The 16,099-nt window shown below is 40.5% G+C and overlaps 1 protein-coding gene across 6 annotated transcripts in view; it reads right to left on the bottom strand.

Moving 5' to 3' along the window:
- Window positions 1-16,099, bottom strand: part of cep290 (centrosomal protein 290) — a 67,431-nt gene that overhangs the window by 33,529 nt on the left and 17,803 nt on the right. For all 6 annotated transcript variants that reach the window (XR_003593549.1, XM_028002108.1, XM_028002116.1 and 3 more), the window contains exons 19-25: window positions 12,549-12,707; window positions 11,818-11,967; window positions 11,612-11,727; window positions 11,434-11,536; window positions 10,230-10,460; window positions 1,961-2,134; window positions 1,225-1,336 (exon numbers count right to left, since the gene is read on the bottom strand). Coding sequence is in view for 5 of the 6 variants with exons in the window: in XM_028002108.1 (XP_027857909.1) it covers window positions 1,225-1,336; window positions 1,961-2,134; window positions 10,230-10,460; window positions 11,434-11,536; window positions 11,612-11,727; window positions 11,818-11,967; window positions 12,549-12,707 (1,045 nt within the window). In the remaining variant the exon portion in view is untranslated. The remainder of the gene's footprint in view (window positions 1-1,224; window positions 1,337-1,960; window positions 2,135-10,229; window positions 10,461-11,433; window positions 11,537-11,611; window positions 11,728-11,817; window positions 11,968-12,548; window positions 12,708-16,099) is intronic.

Genomic DNA, 16,099 nt, shown 5'->3' with positions numbered 1-16,099 from the left:
TACATTCATGAGAAATACTAAAAAAAATGTTTGTAGCAAATGGCTGCAATAAAACAGGGGGAAAAATTTAAAGGGGTCCGAATACTTTCCGTACACAGTGTGTTTCTACCAGATTCACACATCTAAAGACCAAAACTGTGTCCATGCTTCTTTGCAACATGGACCTAGCTCAACCAGATTGAATTAAAACCTTCTATTTTTCCTCCGTTTTTGAATTTCGCTACAGATTCTTGGTGAGATTTAAGTCTCGACTTTGACTAGACCATTGAAGGATTTGAATATTCTTTGATTTAAAACACTTAATTTTTGTTGTTGTTGCCATTAGTCCCACTTGAGCTCTGAAGTTCTGAAATTCCTCTCGGCGTTTTCTCTATTGCTCATTCTTCCTGACCTGTCAGTTCAGCTTATTGCGTGGAGAACAAAACAAAGCTTTTGTAATATTTTGTCAAAAACAGATCTCTGATCTGCTCTGGTGCGTCTTCCGCTATTTCCTGACAGCTGTTTGTTCACTAATGCTCTCTAACAAACCTCTGAGGACTTTACAGAACGGCTTGATTTATACTGAGATTGCATTACAAACAGGAGGATTCAATTTACTAATTCTCTGACTTCTACCAAACAAAATAAAAAAGAGGAGGTTGAGTTTGATTTTGGATTTTTAGGAGAATCAAAGAAAGAAGCACATATGGTTTTATTTCCAAGTCACAATTATATGCTACTTTGATTTTTTACAATTTCCACCAGCGTCAACGGTTTTTCAAGGCACTGCAGTTTTGGATGTGGTTGCTATAGAGTGGCCTCTGAAACCCTTTGTGCGTATAATGACTCTTAACCTGACATTCTCACTGTTGTGACAAAAACATCATAACAACTCGAGCCACAGTTCATACCCCAGTTAATGCCAACAATGCGGCTAATTGTACATAAGCCGCCTTGCAACCTATTACAGCAACGGTCGCAGAGGGGGCCAGAGGAACTGTGATTCCACAGATGTAAACACTGTCATCTCCTCCTGTGGGAAACCTCTGCTGTGGCCATGTTGTGTGGCATCGCCAGAATCCTGTAACTGTTTTGTTTATAGCAATGACGACCTCAGATTTCACCCCTGAAGGATTTGTGCTGAACAGCTAAGGGAAGTGGTGCCGAAACTCTCGTTCGGTCCCAACTGAATGTCTTAAGTTTTAAGATGCAAATGACTGGAGTGAGCTCCCTCTTTTTGTTTACCGACTGAACCGACGGTCTCCCATGCTTGCTCCAACGTGTTGAGTTTCTCTTTCGTGATCTCCAGCTCCTTCTTGACGGCAGAGATTTGTTCCCGTAGAGACTCGTTCTCGCTCTGGGATGTTGGACAGAATCACAAAGATGCATTGGAAGAGTTCAGCACGCCACTGGAAATAATGCAATGCTATGATGTCACTGAGAAGTCACTTGTAATCTCTTAAAGCAGCCTTGATTAAATGTTCTTAAAGTTTTCCAGAAGGTATTTCAAACATTCTATGCTCAACTTTTGCAGCTTTTTCAAAAAAGTTTTTGGAAATATGTTGACATTAACATGATGAATTACAGTTTTGGTGCAGAGGAAGCTGTTACACAATAAGGAATGGTGTTAGGACAACAGTAAACGAAGTACAAGGTGTTTCTGGTTTGACTGACAGAACAAAAATGCAGTTCTAAAGACAAGAATTGCCACACAGCTTTAAATTTATTTAGAATCTTTACACGTCCTCCCACAAATTCTTGGACGGTTACAACTTGGCAAGTAAATGAGTGAAAAAGCTGCCAAAATCAAATAAAAAAACGTTAACGAGAAGAAACTCCAGAAAACTGTAAGTGGTTTTTAAGACTGCAAGAAAGAGTCGAAAATCTGAAGATAGGAGAGACGAAGAAGGACATTGAAAGGAGTGAAAGAGTAGCAGTCAGTTAAAGAGGAAAGTTTTGAGTTGGTAATATGTTTTACTACCTCTAAATGTTGGAGGCCGGATGTTTTCTGCACAAGTAGACTGTCCTTCTGGAGCACATCTCTGTATTTGACTGTTAGCTCGGTGTACTGCTCATTGGCTCTCTCAAGTTCTGATGCAGGCACGCTGCCATCCAAGGCCTTCTGCAGGGCTGTTATCTTATAGGCAGCCATTTCCTTTAGAACAAAAAGAAAGGGTGAGATGTTGATTCGAAGGTAAACTGTCAACGGCATAATTTTTTATTCTTGTCTTAAAAAGACAAATAGTGAAACAATGCTTTACAGTGACTACTGATTTAACTATTCAGTGGCCACACCCAACAGGATGGTTATTTGCTTTCTTCCAGTATTTTAGCTTCTAAAGAGGAAGCACATTTAGCCTAAATCACTGGCCGTAGGTCAAGGGTTGTGGGTGAGATTTCTCATCCCTGTTGACTCCCTCATCTCAAAAACTGTGGAGCCATTTAACCACAGAAGACGATATCCCACCATTTCTTTGCCCATCAAATCGGAACGTACAGCCAGTGACCTCCACTGTGTTTTCGAGTGGAACAGATGAATGTGTTCCCCTCGTAAAGATTTGTGTAGTATTGTGTTACATTTCTGGCTGCCCTGGCGGACCGTGTTCAATCAATCAATCAATCAATCAAATTTTATTTGTATTGCACATTTCAGCAGCAAGGCATTTCAAAGTGCTTTACATCATTACAAACACAGAAACACAATGCAACATAGAATCAATAATCAAAACACAGCATTAAGTCAAGTTCCATCAATAAATTTGTAATTGATTACATTTCAAAATACAATTCTAAACAGGTGGGTTTTTAGTTGAGATTTAAAAGAAGTCAGTGTTTCAGCTGTTTTACAGTTTTCTGGAAGTTTGTTCCAAATTTGTGCTGCATAGATGCTGAAAGCTGCTTCTCCTCGTTTGGTTCTGATTCTGGGGATGTAGAGCCGACCAGAACCGTAAGACCTGAGAGGTCTGGAAGGTTGATACAACAACAGCAGATCTTTAATGTATTGTGGTGCTAAGCCGTTCAGTGATTTATAAACTAACAACAGTATTTTAAAGTCTACTCTTTGAGCTACAGGGAGCCAGTGGAGGGACTTTAAAACTGGTGTTATGTGCTCTATCTTCCTGGTTTTAGTGAGAATGCGAGCAGCAGCGTTCTGGATCAGCTGCAGCTGTTTGATTGATTTGTTTGACAGACCTGACGCTGTTGCAATAATCAATACGACTGAAGATGAACGCATGGATGAATTTCTCTAGATCTTGCTGAGACATTAGTCCTTTAATCCTGGAAATGTTCTTCAGGTGGTAGAAGGCCGACTTTGTAACTGTCTTTATGTGGCTCTGGAGGTTCAGGTCAGAGTCCATCACTACTCCCAGGTTTCGGGCCTGATCGCTGGTTTTCAGTTGTAATAACTGAAGCTGTGCATTGACTCTAGATCTATAACTCTAGATCGTTCCTCTTTAGGTCCAAAAATAATAACTTCAGTTTTCTTTCTGTTCAGCTGGAGAATGTTTTGGCACATCCACACATTTATCTGTTCTAAGCATCTGTTCAGTGATTGGATGGGTTCAGAGTCACCTGGTGACATCATAATGTAGAGCTGTGTGTCATCTGCATAGTTATGGTAGCTAATATTATTTCCTGTTATAACCTGAGCTAGTGGGAGCATATATATATTGAATAAAAGGGGCCCTAGGATTGAACCTTGGGGTACCCCACATGTGACCTTTGACCTTTTTGATGAAAAGTTTTCAATTGAATCAAAGAAATCCCTGTTCTTTATGTAAGATTCAAACCAGTTAAGCACTGGACCGGAGAGTCCGACCCAACTCTCCAGTCGATTCAGTAATATGTCATGGTCAACAGTGTCAAAAGCTGCACTGAGGTCCAACAGAACCAGCACTGTGGTTCTCCCACAGTCTGTATTTATATGGATGTCATTGAACACTTTTACGAGGGCGGTCTCTGTGCTGTGGTGAGCACGAAAACCAGACTGGAAGGAGTCAAAGCAGTTGGTTATAGTTAGGAAGCTATTTAATTGTTTACACACAGCTTTTTCAATAACTTTGCTGATGAATGGGAGGTTGGAGATCGGCCTGTAATTCTGCATTAGTGATTTGTCCAGATTGTTCTTTTTTATAAGTGGTTTGATTACTGCTGTTTTCAAAGCCTGGGGGAAAACGCCTGATGAGAGCGATGAGTTTACTATTTGGATCAGATCAGCAGCAATAACAGGCAGGATTTTCTTAAAGAAATGTGTGGGTAAAACATCCAGACAGCAGGAACTGGAGCTTAGTTGACTTATAATTTCTTGTAGGGTTTTATAATTAAGTAGTTGAAATTGGGTCATTTTTTCTGTATTTGTTTTGTTTGGGCACAGCATTGGTACTGACTTTATAGTGGATGTACAGATTAATGCTTTGATTTTTTGAATTTCCTCTGAAAAGAAGCTGGAAAACTGGTTGCAGGCGGCAATACATTGGAATTCAGGCAGTAACGTCACAGGAGGGTTTGTGATTCTGTCAACTGTTGCAAATAAAGCTCAAGCATTGTTAATGTTTTTGTTTGTGACATCTGCAAAGAAAGCCTCTCTTGCATGTTTTAGTGTTAAATGATAGTTACGTAGTCTTTCTTTATAGATGTCACAATGAACGTGGAGTTGAGTTTTACGCCATTTTCGTTCTGCCCTACGGCAGAGTTGTCTTGCAGATCTGTTTGTGCATTTCTCCATGGAGATTTCTTCCTACCAGACACAACCCTCATTTTAATTGAGGCAATGGAATCAATAATATCTGAGACTTTAGACTGAAAATCATTTACCAACTTATCTATATCATTACAGCTTAAGGGTAAGGAAGAAGAGTAGATTTGATTAAAAGTTTCTACTGTGTTTTCAGTGAGAGAACGTTTTGTGATGGTTGCTGTTTGTATAAGTGGGTTAAAAGATAAAGAACTTTCAAAGATAACAGCGAAGTGATGCGACAGGGTGACATCATTTACAGAGACATTGGAAATATTCACACCCTTACTGATAACCAGGTCCAGTGTGTGTCCTTTAGTGTGTGTTGCTTGTTTGACATGTTGTGTTAGACCAAAAGTCTCTAGAATATTAGCGAGCTTTTTTGCCCCTCTGTCTTGGGGATTGTCAAGATGAATGTTGAAATCACCGACAATTATTAAACAATCATAATCAATACATATAAGAGATAGAAGCTCATTCAAGTCAGTAAAGAAATTTTCCACAAAAGTTGGAGTTTTGTATAGAGTTACAGTCAAAGTTCGTTTGTGGCCTTTAACCTCAATTCCAAGATACTCAAAAGAGGTGAAGTGACCCAAAGAGATTTTACTACAATTTATGGTATTCTTCAATATTGAAGCCACGCCTCCTCCTTTTTTGTGTTTTCTATTCTCACTGAAGAAATTGTAGTTAGGAGGCGCAGATTCAATTAGTATGATCGATTCATTATTATCATTCAACCATGTTTCTGTCAGAAACATAACATCGATATTATGCTCAGTGATGAAATCATTAATTAATAGAGCTTTAGCACAGAGATCTCTGTGCTAAAGAGCTTTTTAAAAGAGCTAGTTTAAGTGACTTGGAGGCCAAGAAATCTTCAGTCTGAGGTTCCTTTAGGCAAGGGAACAGTCTGATGTTTGAATTAAAACAGCTGTATTTTATGTTTCTGTTTCTTGTAAATTTTCTTGTAGTGATCCGGACAGGTAATGCCCTGTTCTGCAGTGCGGGGGGCCAGACACATTCTGGAGTAAGAAGGGTGTAAAGATAAAGTCTGGACCCCGGCCTCAGACCTTAGAAACGCAGAGTGATGGATCTTCTGGGAAGTTAGAGTCAGGTGGCTTAAATGAAGTGAGGTCTGCTAAGTGAGCGCTAAGGAGAGACGTCCCAAGTACAACCTGTTGATTCATTCCATCTGTAAATTTAAGAAACTCCGGTCCAGAAGACATTTCTTCATGTGTATGTTGTGAATCCTGTGAATAAGTGGGTGAGCAGAGAGGGAGGGGAGAAGGAGGAAGGGAACCAGTCACTCCGTCTTCAGTCGATGTTGTATCAGTTTGTTTTGAAACTGGTTGTTCCTGATAAGCAGAGTGTTTCTTCCTAGTCAGAAATCCTTGAGCCTGTTCTTCTGAAGCGATGATCACGTTGCTGTCCTTGTTGATAAAATGAAAAAGATTTGCAGTGAGTAGCTTTATCCCATGTTTATTAAGATTGCGTCCACTTCTTCCAAAAAGGTGAAAGCGCTGCCAATAGATCCAGAGGTTATCGATGAAGGGCACTGAGCTGGCAGAGCAGGTTTTAATCAGCCATTTGTTTATCATGTCCAGCCTGGAGTGTTTATCATCTCCCCATTGAGGTGATGGAATTGGACCACTGAGAAATAACTTCATTTTTAACTTTCCCATAGTGTTCAGTAGAATATTAAAGTCCTTTTTCAGAATCTCAGATTTCTGCTTTGCCACATCGTTGGCTCCAACATGCACAACTAAGGACTCAATATCTGGCTGATCAGCGGTTAGCGAAAGAACTTTACGAGTTAAATCAGATACAGTGTCACCAGGAAAAGAAATCACTCTCGTTTTCTTGGGATTGCAAACGTGACTGATTCCATTTAATGCCTCATCTCCAACAATAAGCACTTTTGGCAAACCTTTCGTTTTCCTGGTAGCCGCTTTGTCCTTTGGGGCTTTGGGGGGTGGATGTGATGGACTTGCCTCATTGTTGATGTTTGAAGGCGAGGTTTCACTCAGAGGCTCAGGCTGGAGTACAGAAAATCTGTTTTTCAGTGGGATTCCCACAGAGTCAGAATGTTTTGAGGCCCGGGCTGGTCGCTCTGTCCTTGGGAGCGGGGTCGGTGGAACCGTTTTGGTTGCAGCTGCTTGTTTGTTTTTCTTTGGTGGAGCAGGTGTTGAGGTTGAAGGTGGGTTTCGGCTCAGAACCGGCTACGCTGATTCGTCCAGGTGAGGGGTTCTCCCTGGCAGTCGCCTCATCGTATCTGCGGTGTGAGACTTTTGCTTCGGCTTGGCACCCAGAGCGTTCCAGGGTGAACTGCTTGATGCGAGGCGTACAACCTCTCCATTGATTTGAGGAAGAGTTGTCTGATTTCCACAGTTAGCGTTGATTTCAAAGTTCACCTCCAGCTGTGTGATCTTCATTTCTTTAGACTGAAGTTGTTGTATAATACTACTAATGTCCTTGGGGTCGGCCGGAGGCATTTTGTCCTGGTTCAACTTGGAGATGAAGAAAAGTGAGGTAAAAATAAAAGTAAGAAAATCCCCCAGTCCTTAGGTTTGTAGTAATCCAGTTATGATGTTGAAAATGTGAATATTACTATAAAAACTGTCACTTTAAAAATAGCTCAGGCAAAGTTATCAGTAAAGACGGGAGAGAGCAGGACAAGCTGTTCCTCCTTCAGCTGCCACACTTCAAACGTGTTGTACGTTTTCACAGACACTCTCGGGACCATGTGACAATCCCGGGTGATGGGAGAGGTTCTCGTTAAGTGCCGTTTAAGGGCTCTCCCCGAACTCCCTGAGTATTTTCACAGCATTCATTATTGCTGGTGTTGAAAGACATCTGGATTCTTTCGATATTAGTTTTTGTTTTGGTGATTCATGACCATCACCAGAGTTTGGGGGTGGGTGTGGGGAACAGAGTAGGTGTGCTGGGTGGCATCCACAGAGTATTCTTGGTACACGGGGAAAGAGAAGAATTCAAGAAAAGTACTCTAGACTCTAAAAGTAAGAGTTTTATTTTCAAAACCAGTTTGAAAAGCAGTTGGCATTACTGCCAAGTTTCTAAGTTTAAATTCCGATATCCCAAATCCTCTCAATAACTCCAACACCTGGGGTCTGACTCTGATCAGGACTTTCCATTCAATTCCCAGGCAGTTTTCAGTGGATTTACTAGCACGTGGTGGTTGCAGTTCTGAATCAGCTTAACATTTTTACAGATGCTCTAACATTTTCTTCAAGCTCTGTTACACAACAGAATTAATGGTGGTTTATATGAAGGTAAGCTTAGAAAGTCCAGTTGAAACAAACCATCCCCAAATCATGACACTTGGTGGATTTGGCTTACAGTAAACATGTTCTCGGTTCTCATGTCAAAATAACTCAATTGGAAACAAATGTGCATCCAATGGGTTTCTGGAAACCCTCTGGTAAATGAAGTTGCTTTCTTAATTTTTTAACCTAATATAAAGTCCAATCCATTGCTAAAGTTTGGTTTCCTTGGATGTCATAAAAAATACCAATAATGACATCAGAGTTCACAATTACAATGGATGTCTTTCTAAATAAGAGAGCATGCTCTCTTATATTAGCAGTTAGCGTGGCTAGCATTACAAAAACAGCAAGAATTTAAGTTCTTTTCTTCATACTTACAATTTCCAAAAAATCCATCAACAATCTAAGATAGTTTTTTTTTGGGTCGACTTGGCGTCTCAAACTGGAGTCGCCATCAATGAATGAGACTTAGGGAGCTAAGCTTTTCCATTTTTTTCTCCGAAGAGTTTTTACGGTGCTAGCGGCTCCTATTTTTGCTACAGTAGGCAGACAGGAAGGAGGGTGAGTAGAGGGGGGAAGACATGCGGCAAAGGTCGTTGGGACCGGGAGTCGAACCCGCAATGTCCGCGTCGAGGACTAAGGCCTCCAAACGTGAGGCGTGCTAACCCCCTGCGCCACCACAGCACGCCCCGGAGCTAAGCTTTTCAATAACAAGCATTTCAGCTGCATCTGACACAAGACAAAGGATGAATATGTGAAAAAGCAACTTGTTAACGTGACGCTGAAGGCACTATGCACCTGATGTCACAAGCAGTCTAACGCGTATGATCCGTTTAAATAGAAATGTGGTGATCTCTAGAAGAAAAAGAAGAACTGGTTGTCATTAGATCTTTGAGCAAAATAATGATTTTGCTAAGTCAAATGGAATTCGCCAGACGCAGAATCAACCCTGTTCCATGGTCAACTCTTCTTTGGACCTAAATTCTATTAGAAATATGTAGCATGAACTAAGGAGAACACAGTGTATGATGAGGCCCACTGTCCAGAGAAGAATAAGTTAATTGTATAAAAAATGCTAAAGGAGAAGTCTAAGAAGGGTGGTACAAAGCCCTGCCATTACCAGGGCTACCAATAAATGCTGCTGGAACTGTATGTGCTTAAATCAGATATGGGCATTGACGACAGATTGTCTCCTTAAAACGGCTCCACGTTTCAGAGAATATTTTACCTGGTCCTTGAATTATGACTATTAAGTTCAGCTGCTTTTAAACCAAATTTACATGCCGTTTAAATGTGTGTGGCAAGAAACATCATCCAACTTTTTATATCCTTTTTTTACTTAAAAAATAAATGAGGTTTTAGGGGAGGAAAAACAAAATAAATAAACATGTTGTTTTTTTTTTATTGCTTCTTAACTTCTGGAATGAATTTGACAAAAGGCAAAACAAAAATAAATAGTTTTAAAATTTCCCTTGGGTTAACAAATATCCTGCCACACTAGTAGCAGACTTGGTAATTCAGCTGTTTATTAATCAGGAAGTGTAGCGCCAGAGCAACAAATGCTGCCACATACTTTGCCCTGTCAGCATACCAAATTAACCAAACAAAGTTCCACTGCGATCCTGTATTAAAACTCTTCTGAGTTTACCTCCGCTAGAAGACATGAAAAGAAACCTGGCGGCTATCAGGAGAAACAAAGGTCGCTGAGCTAAATGAGCTTGACCTGAGCCGGCGTCCAGAACATTCCATGTCAACGTGCCCAGCAGCACCGCACAGAGGTGGGAGTCAGATGATTGAGTGCCGAACGACTGGAAAAGGTATTAGGAAGACGACAGTGTTAATAAGGGCTGATGATTTACATCAGGGAGGATGAAACGAGCGTTCCAGCACGACGAGCCAAACAACCTCCAGACGCTGTCTTCAAGGAAAACGTGTCTCTTCTATTGGATCGAATGTAAGATTTATGGTGTTGTTCAGGGTGGAGGAGGCCAACCTAATACTTCCTGTAGACATAAACTAAAAAGGAAAAGCTTTTTGATAAGATGCAGAATGAGAAATTTGGCAAAGATATTCTCTTCTATGACGGGAAGCAAAATTAAGGAGGATGCAGAAAATGCTAAACCAAGTATCAGAATTCCTCTTGTACTTGTGTTTTTACTGTGAGCTTTGAATGCTTTCCAGCTGATTTGCCCCCATTTGACAGTGAAACAGGTAAGTCAGGACGTGCGTACCTTGTACCTCTGCAGGTAGCCCATCCTCTGGAGGACAGAGGCCTGCATGTGGCTGCTCTCGTCCCTCAGCTTGCCGTTTTCCTTGCGGAGGAGCTGCTCCCGTTCCAGCAAAGTGGAGTAGCGGCGCGTCAGTTTCTTCTCGTTGACCCTCAGCACGGTCAGCTTGCGGAACGCCTCGCTCAGCTGCCTCCTGATTTCCTCGGGGTCTCTGTGAAGTGTGTCCAGCAGCTCCTGAACGGACGAAACACACGCAAAATTAACGTCACGGTTCTAACTACTTCTTCGCTCGCGTGTACCGTTGCTTGTTTTCTTACGCACTTCTTTTTTTGTTCTGACTCGTGCAAACACGGAGATTCAGTTGCGGTGCATGTTGAAATCTGCAATCCAAGCTGTGCAGTAAGTCTTGGTGGGTGAGCGCGTTCACCCTGATGTATGTCTCAAGTTAGTGAAGGTGAAAGGAAATCTATTGAGATTTTGTCAGTGGTAGTTCAGTACTACATGTTCTCAATAACGTCGAATAATTTTTAAAAAGGCCTACATGAATCAAACAAACAAAAATAAAACAAAAAAAACGAAGATGCACCGATTGATCGCTGGGGAAATAGAACCAACCAATTTTGATGGAAGTCTCCTTGAAGTGAGAGTTGCTACAGAAGGATGCTAGCTGTTTTTTGGCATCAGTGAGGTGTTATAAAATAAAGTTGGAGAAAGCAGAGAAGTAATTTGAAAGGAAACTGCATTTTCAACTGTTTAATCAGGCTGCCATATAAAGAGACAGCAAGACATAAGCCAATACCAGGTGGCTGAAAGTCTTCCAGCAACGGGGCAATTCTTTATAAAACAGAACAAAATGAATTAGGACATGTTGGAGTCTTTAGGAAGTCTCACAGTTCATTTAAAAGTAGCAGTAGCATTGCTAATGGCGCTAATCATGCTAAATGCTAAGATGAGATGCTAAAGATGTCACATTTGGAATCATTTTGTCTTCATCTTGATACATTATTGATCTCTGGTTTGACTCCGTAGCTCACAACCACTTTAAGATGTCGTTCCTGTTTTTGTTAAAAAAAAAAAATCCAGCTACACAATTTGACTTTAAGTTGAATGATGTTGTCATTTTTAGGTGTACAAAAACAATAAAAAAGAAAATAAATAGGAAATTACATTTCTATTCAGGTTCCAGCAATTCATTTGTGTGACTTACGTTGAACTGTTGAATTTTCACATCGTCCACCTGCTTTTGCTCATCCAGCTTGTTCTTCGTGTCTGTGAAAGTCTCCTTCTCTTTTTGCCACTCTGCCTTTTCACTAACAAACAGAACAACAACATTATCACCAGCTCATTACAACAGTTTGCCTTCTAAATTAGTCAAGTTAGCCCACCTTAAATATTCCTTATAGAGGAGTCCTTGTTGATGGCTTATGACAGAAAACTTCTCTTTGTATTCTTCCAGGGTTTCTAAAAGCTTCTTGCCTTTTTCCTCCCTGTTTTTCAGCTCCTAAACAAGAGTAGACAAGAATTTTTAAACGGACTCTCAGTTTGGTTACAATTATTGAAGTCAGTGAACTGAGAAGAACCTAGGTCGGACCTGAAGCAGTCGAACAGCGTACTCGTTCAAGGAGCTAATGACCTCGGTGCTGCTGGGGCCCAGGCCTTCGGGAAGGGTCAGAGGTCGAGGGAGGACTCCACCTCCGCCTGACTTCCTGAGCAGCTCCAGCTCATTTTGGAGATGGCTCACCTGACAGACGAAGGCATCAAAACACAACCCATCGGTCAAGCTTTTCAACACAACCAACTTTCGTTTAAAATCTTCACCCAAATTTGTTGTTTAATGAATCTCTGTGGGATCCTCTGGAAGTTCTAGAGAAAAACAGAAGAAGCATTCTGGAACATCCCAAATCTTTAGTCCACAAAAGACAGGAAAATACCTGACTGTTTAACAGCTTCATGGATCAGGAAAAAAATCAGGAACAAAAAAACACACAACAAACAAAAACAAAAAAGAAAACGGTTTAATACACAACATTTTTTCTATCTTTTAAGCACAAGAATCTCACAAACATTTTGCAAGCTGTGTTTTCTGGCACATGTTCTTCATTAAAAGTTTATTTGCTGCAGACTTTCACATTTTAGAACTTTTATGCCGAACATAAACAAAATGCCAAAACACGGGTTTGTTTACCTCCTTTCTCTTGTTAAGTGAAAGGGAACTAGAACATGTTGGCAACAGCCGAAAACCAAACAGTGACCTTCTCGGCTATAAAAACGGTAGAATAAAAACATTCCCGTGGGCTCCGGTGTTTTTTCATCTCGTCATACCTTCTCTTTGGCTCTGATGAGGTCACTGAAGCTGCTGCTCGCCTCCTCGCGAGCCGATTTCAGTTCCTGCCTCAGCTCTTCGTTTCGGCCCACCAGCCGATGGATTTGAGAGTTGAGGCCAGTCTCGAGTTGCCCACCTAGGCTGCTCACATTTAAAGCCTGAGGCGAGACGGAGAGAGAGAGAGAAAGAAAGAGAGAACAGTTAGAATGCAGCACAAAAACACCAGCTGAAGCCTTTCCAGTCAGACGTTTGAAAACACACATCACGGACATGAATGTCAAGTAAATTTCAATCTTTTAATTGTGGTCTAGTTTTACCAACCACCACCACTGTGTAGTAAAGGTTTTACAACACTGCGGACATTTTGCTCTACCTCTTGACCAATGTGTGCGCTGACCTGATATTCTTTTATATAATGGAGTCTGGGGGGCCGTGACTATTTGTGTTGCTGGATAACTAGGAAGTCTTCACTATCTGTGTTTCCATTAACCACAGAATTGTGCAAATTGAAATTACAAAAACAAATTAGCTTAACGGAGACATGCAAATTTTGAAAAAAAACTCCCACTTTTTGATAAAATGTTTTTGCACAAGGATGGGTTGTTTTTCAGCCGCATAGAAACAGATGTATTTTGCAAAACCGCAATGGAGACATTTTTTCCCGCATTGCATGCAACCAACAGCAGGATGTTACTACTGGCGAAAATGACAAAAAGATGACAACAGGAAATGATAGGAGGTTGATGGCTTGCTTTTGGGTTTTTTTTCCAGACAATGTCCAGTTGGCTCCACTAGATCTCTCACAGCATCACACAGTTCACTAAAATTTGTGACATTCTAGCATGTTGAATTTATAGCTCCTATGTAAAACAGTTTCCCCAAAATGCAGATGATGAGTGCTAGACCCATGGCTGAATATGAACATAGCTAATGTAACTGCTTACATCTGTTGCCGCAATAATTTTAAATGACTTATTAGCGTGAACAAGCTTATGCACGTGTGATTTTAATTTCATTTCTTATTTAATGGAAACACCACAATTGCAAGATTCTGTTTTTTCAACATCAGCAGAATCTTGACAAAAATTAGCACACATTTGTATTGAAAGCACAGCTAGTCAGCCATAGCTTTGTGACCAATGAGCTCCGATCATCGATTGTTCTCAGAACAGGTATATTTTATGTAGTCTTCAGTACGGGGAAAAACTCTTCAGACTGCTGCGTCCAAGACAGAACTGAAGTTATTATTTCTTGATCTAACGTTAAACGATCAAGTGTCAGCATACAGCTTCAGTAATTACAGCTAGAAACTAGCAATCATGTCCGAAATCTGTGTGTTATGAGGGACTCTGACCTGAACCTCCAGAGTCGCATAAAGACAGCTACAAAGTCGGCCTTCTATCACCTGAAGAACATTGCGGTTCAAGGAATGTCTAATGCCTAAGAAAAGTTTAGAGAAACTCACAGATGAGTTTAGTCACATTGATTACTGCAACAGAGTCTTTACAGGTCTGCCTAAAAAATCAATCCTCCAGCTGCAGCTGATCCAGAATGCTGCTGCTTGTGTCCTGACTAAAACCAGGAAGGTGGAGCACATCATTTCACTCTCTTTTTTTGTCCCTCTGACCAAGTGTTTTTGGTCTAGTTTCAAGAGCAAATATCCTAGAACACTTGAAATAAAACAAAATTAGCTTACAAGGAAGTTTTCAGCAAGATATTGGAGCTTGTTTTAAGTCAACAAACCCTGGCAGATTGTCTCACTTATAACATGGGAAAATGTCTTGCTATAAGCGAAATAATCTGCCAGTGCCAATAGGACTTTTTCATACATTTTAGGAAATTATTTAGTTCCTACATCTCACTGAAAAGCTACCGTACTTGTGCGTTTGTTTTGGCTTATTTCAAGTGGTTGTTTAATTAAACAACAAAAACATTTGGTAAAATGTTGTATTTTTGCAGTGCATTCATCACTGTTTTTAAGTAGGCCCACTTCTTTACACTGAATCTCTAATTTCTAACTGAATTCTTATTAACCATGGGTATTTTATTGTCATCAGTTGAGAGGTTTTACTTCATGCATTGTATTTAATTCATGCTAGGCTGCTATTACCGATCAGAAATCCGCTAGCTCACATTGGAAACCATTAGCAAACATTTCATGTTGATTTAAACAATAAGAGTAAAAGGGTTGGTAAAACCTGGGGATGTGTTTGTGCTGACAAATGATTTAGCTACACTTCCTCTGTGCTGTACAGTTCAGGACAAGAATTCGGTGCAAGTGGAAGGCTAAAGGAAGGACTGATAGAGACATTTGTACTGACATGACGATGAGATTTTGAGTTCTAATAATAAAAAAAGGTTAAAAACTGGCCAAATAACACCGGCCCTGGCTAAAGTCTGTGACAAATGTGATGAAAAAACCCTGTTTTATGATGACAAAAAGATAAATCTTCAGCTGCAGCCAGTTATGATCACTTAGCAGACGGCGGGAGCAGCTGCTCTATTTGCTGCTCTATGATTTGGAGGTGAGTTATGTTTGTTTGTAGTTAACATTTTTAACTGAATAAACATAACTACATATAATAAATATGTATAAAAATGACCTTTACATATAGTAATAAACATTTCCACATATCACCTCTGATGTCCACCGGACTCTCAGTTGCCATGTCAACGGTTTAGGATTCCCTCCGTTCTTACGTCACCGCACTTTCTGATTGGCTACCTGTCACATTCAACAGGCTGCGTCCCAGTCAGGGAAAAAAAACCCATAGGCTGAGATAATTGGGCCAAGACAATGTTGAATATGTTCAACACACCACACTCTGCAGGACGTTGTAAGATTGTCATAAAGGAAAAATCGGAGCCAAAAAAAAAAAAAAAAGGCTTTAGCGGGAACACCAACATGCAGAAGCATTATCTGAAGTCTCTCCGCCCCCGCCTCCCCGGGCCGCAGCAAAATTGCCAATTCTTGACTGGTCTGCGGTAATAAAAAGGTTGGGGACCACTGTTCTAGAGCCATTAACGACACACATAAGCCTGTATGAATTCATTCTGGCCCTTTTGGATTAGAGAAAACATAAATTAAAATTGCCCAGAAAATTTGCGGTTGTAAATCAGTTCTCCCTGGAAGAAGTACAACAAGTCATTAAAAATCATTTTCATTCACTTCAAGTGCTAAATGTTCCTCAGAATAACACGTCTATAATCATCAGATTTATATTTACAAGAAATGATCATCCATGAACTTCAAAGGAACGGCACATTTTGTTCTCCGTTAAATATTATTTCCAACATCTGTCAGCAATGTGGCTTTTATCTGATGCACTTGTAATAATTCCTGCTGCACATGTCTGATGCTGCAGCGTCATTCCAGTATCCTCCTCTGCCATGCCTCACTAAAGATTTTGCCTCACAATTTGGTGCTTTTTTTTAATGTCCTGCTGCCTTTGTTTTGAATGGAGTTACCAAGACACAAAGATAATAAAGAGGCTCAGGGCTTTCTTCTCTTTTTTCTTGATTCTTTGTCACATTTCAAATAATAATAATA

The sequence above is a fragment of the Xiphophorus couchianus genome, chromosome 2, assembly GCF_001444195.1.
Source record: "Xiphophorus couchianus chromosome 2, X_couchianus-1.0, whole genome shotgun sequence".
NCBI classification, from domain to species: Eukaryota; Metazoa; Chordata; class Actinopteri; order Cyprinodontiformes; family Poeciliidae; genus Xiphophorus; species Xiphophorus couchianus.
The sequence above is the reverse complement of the archived record's forward strand: the minus strand, read 5'-3'. Positions and strand labels throughout refer to the sequence as shown.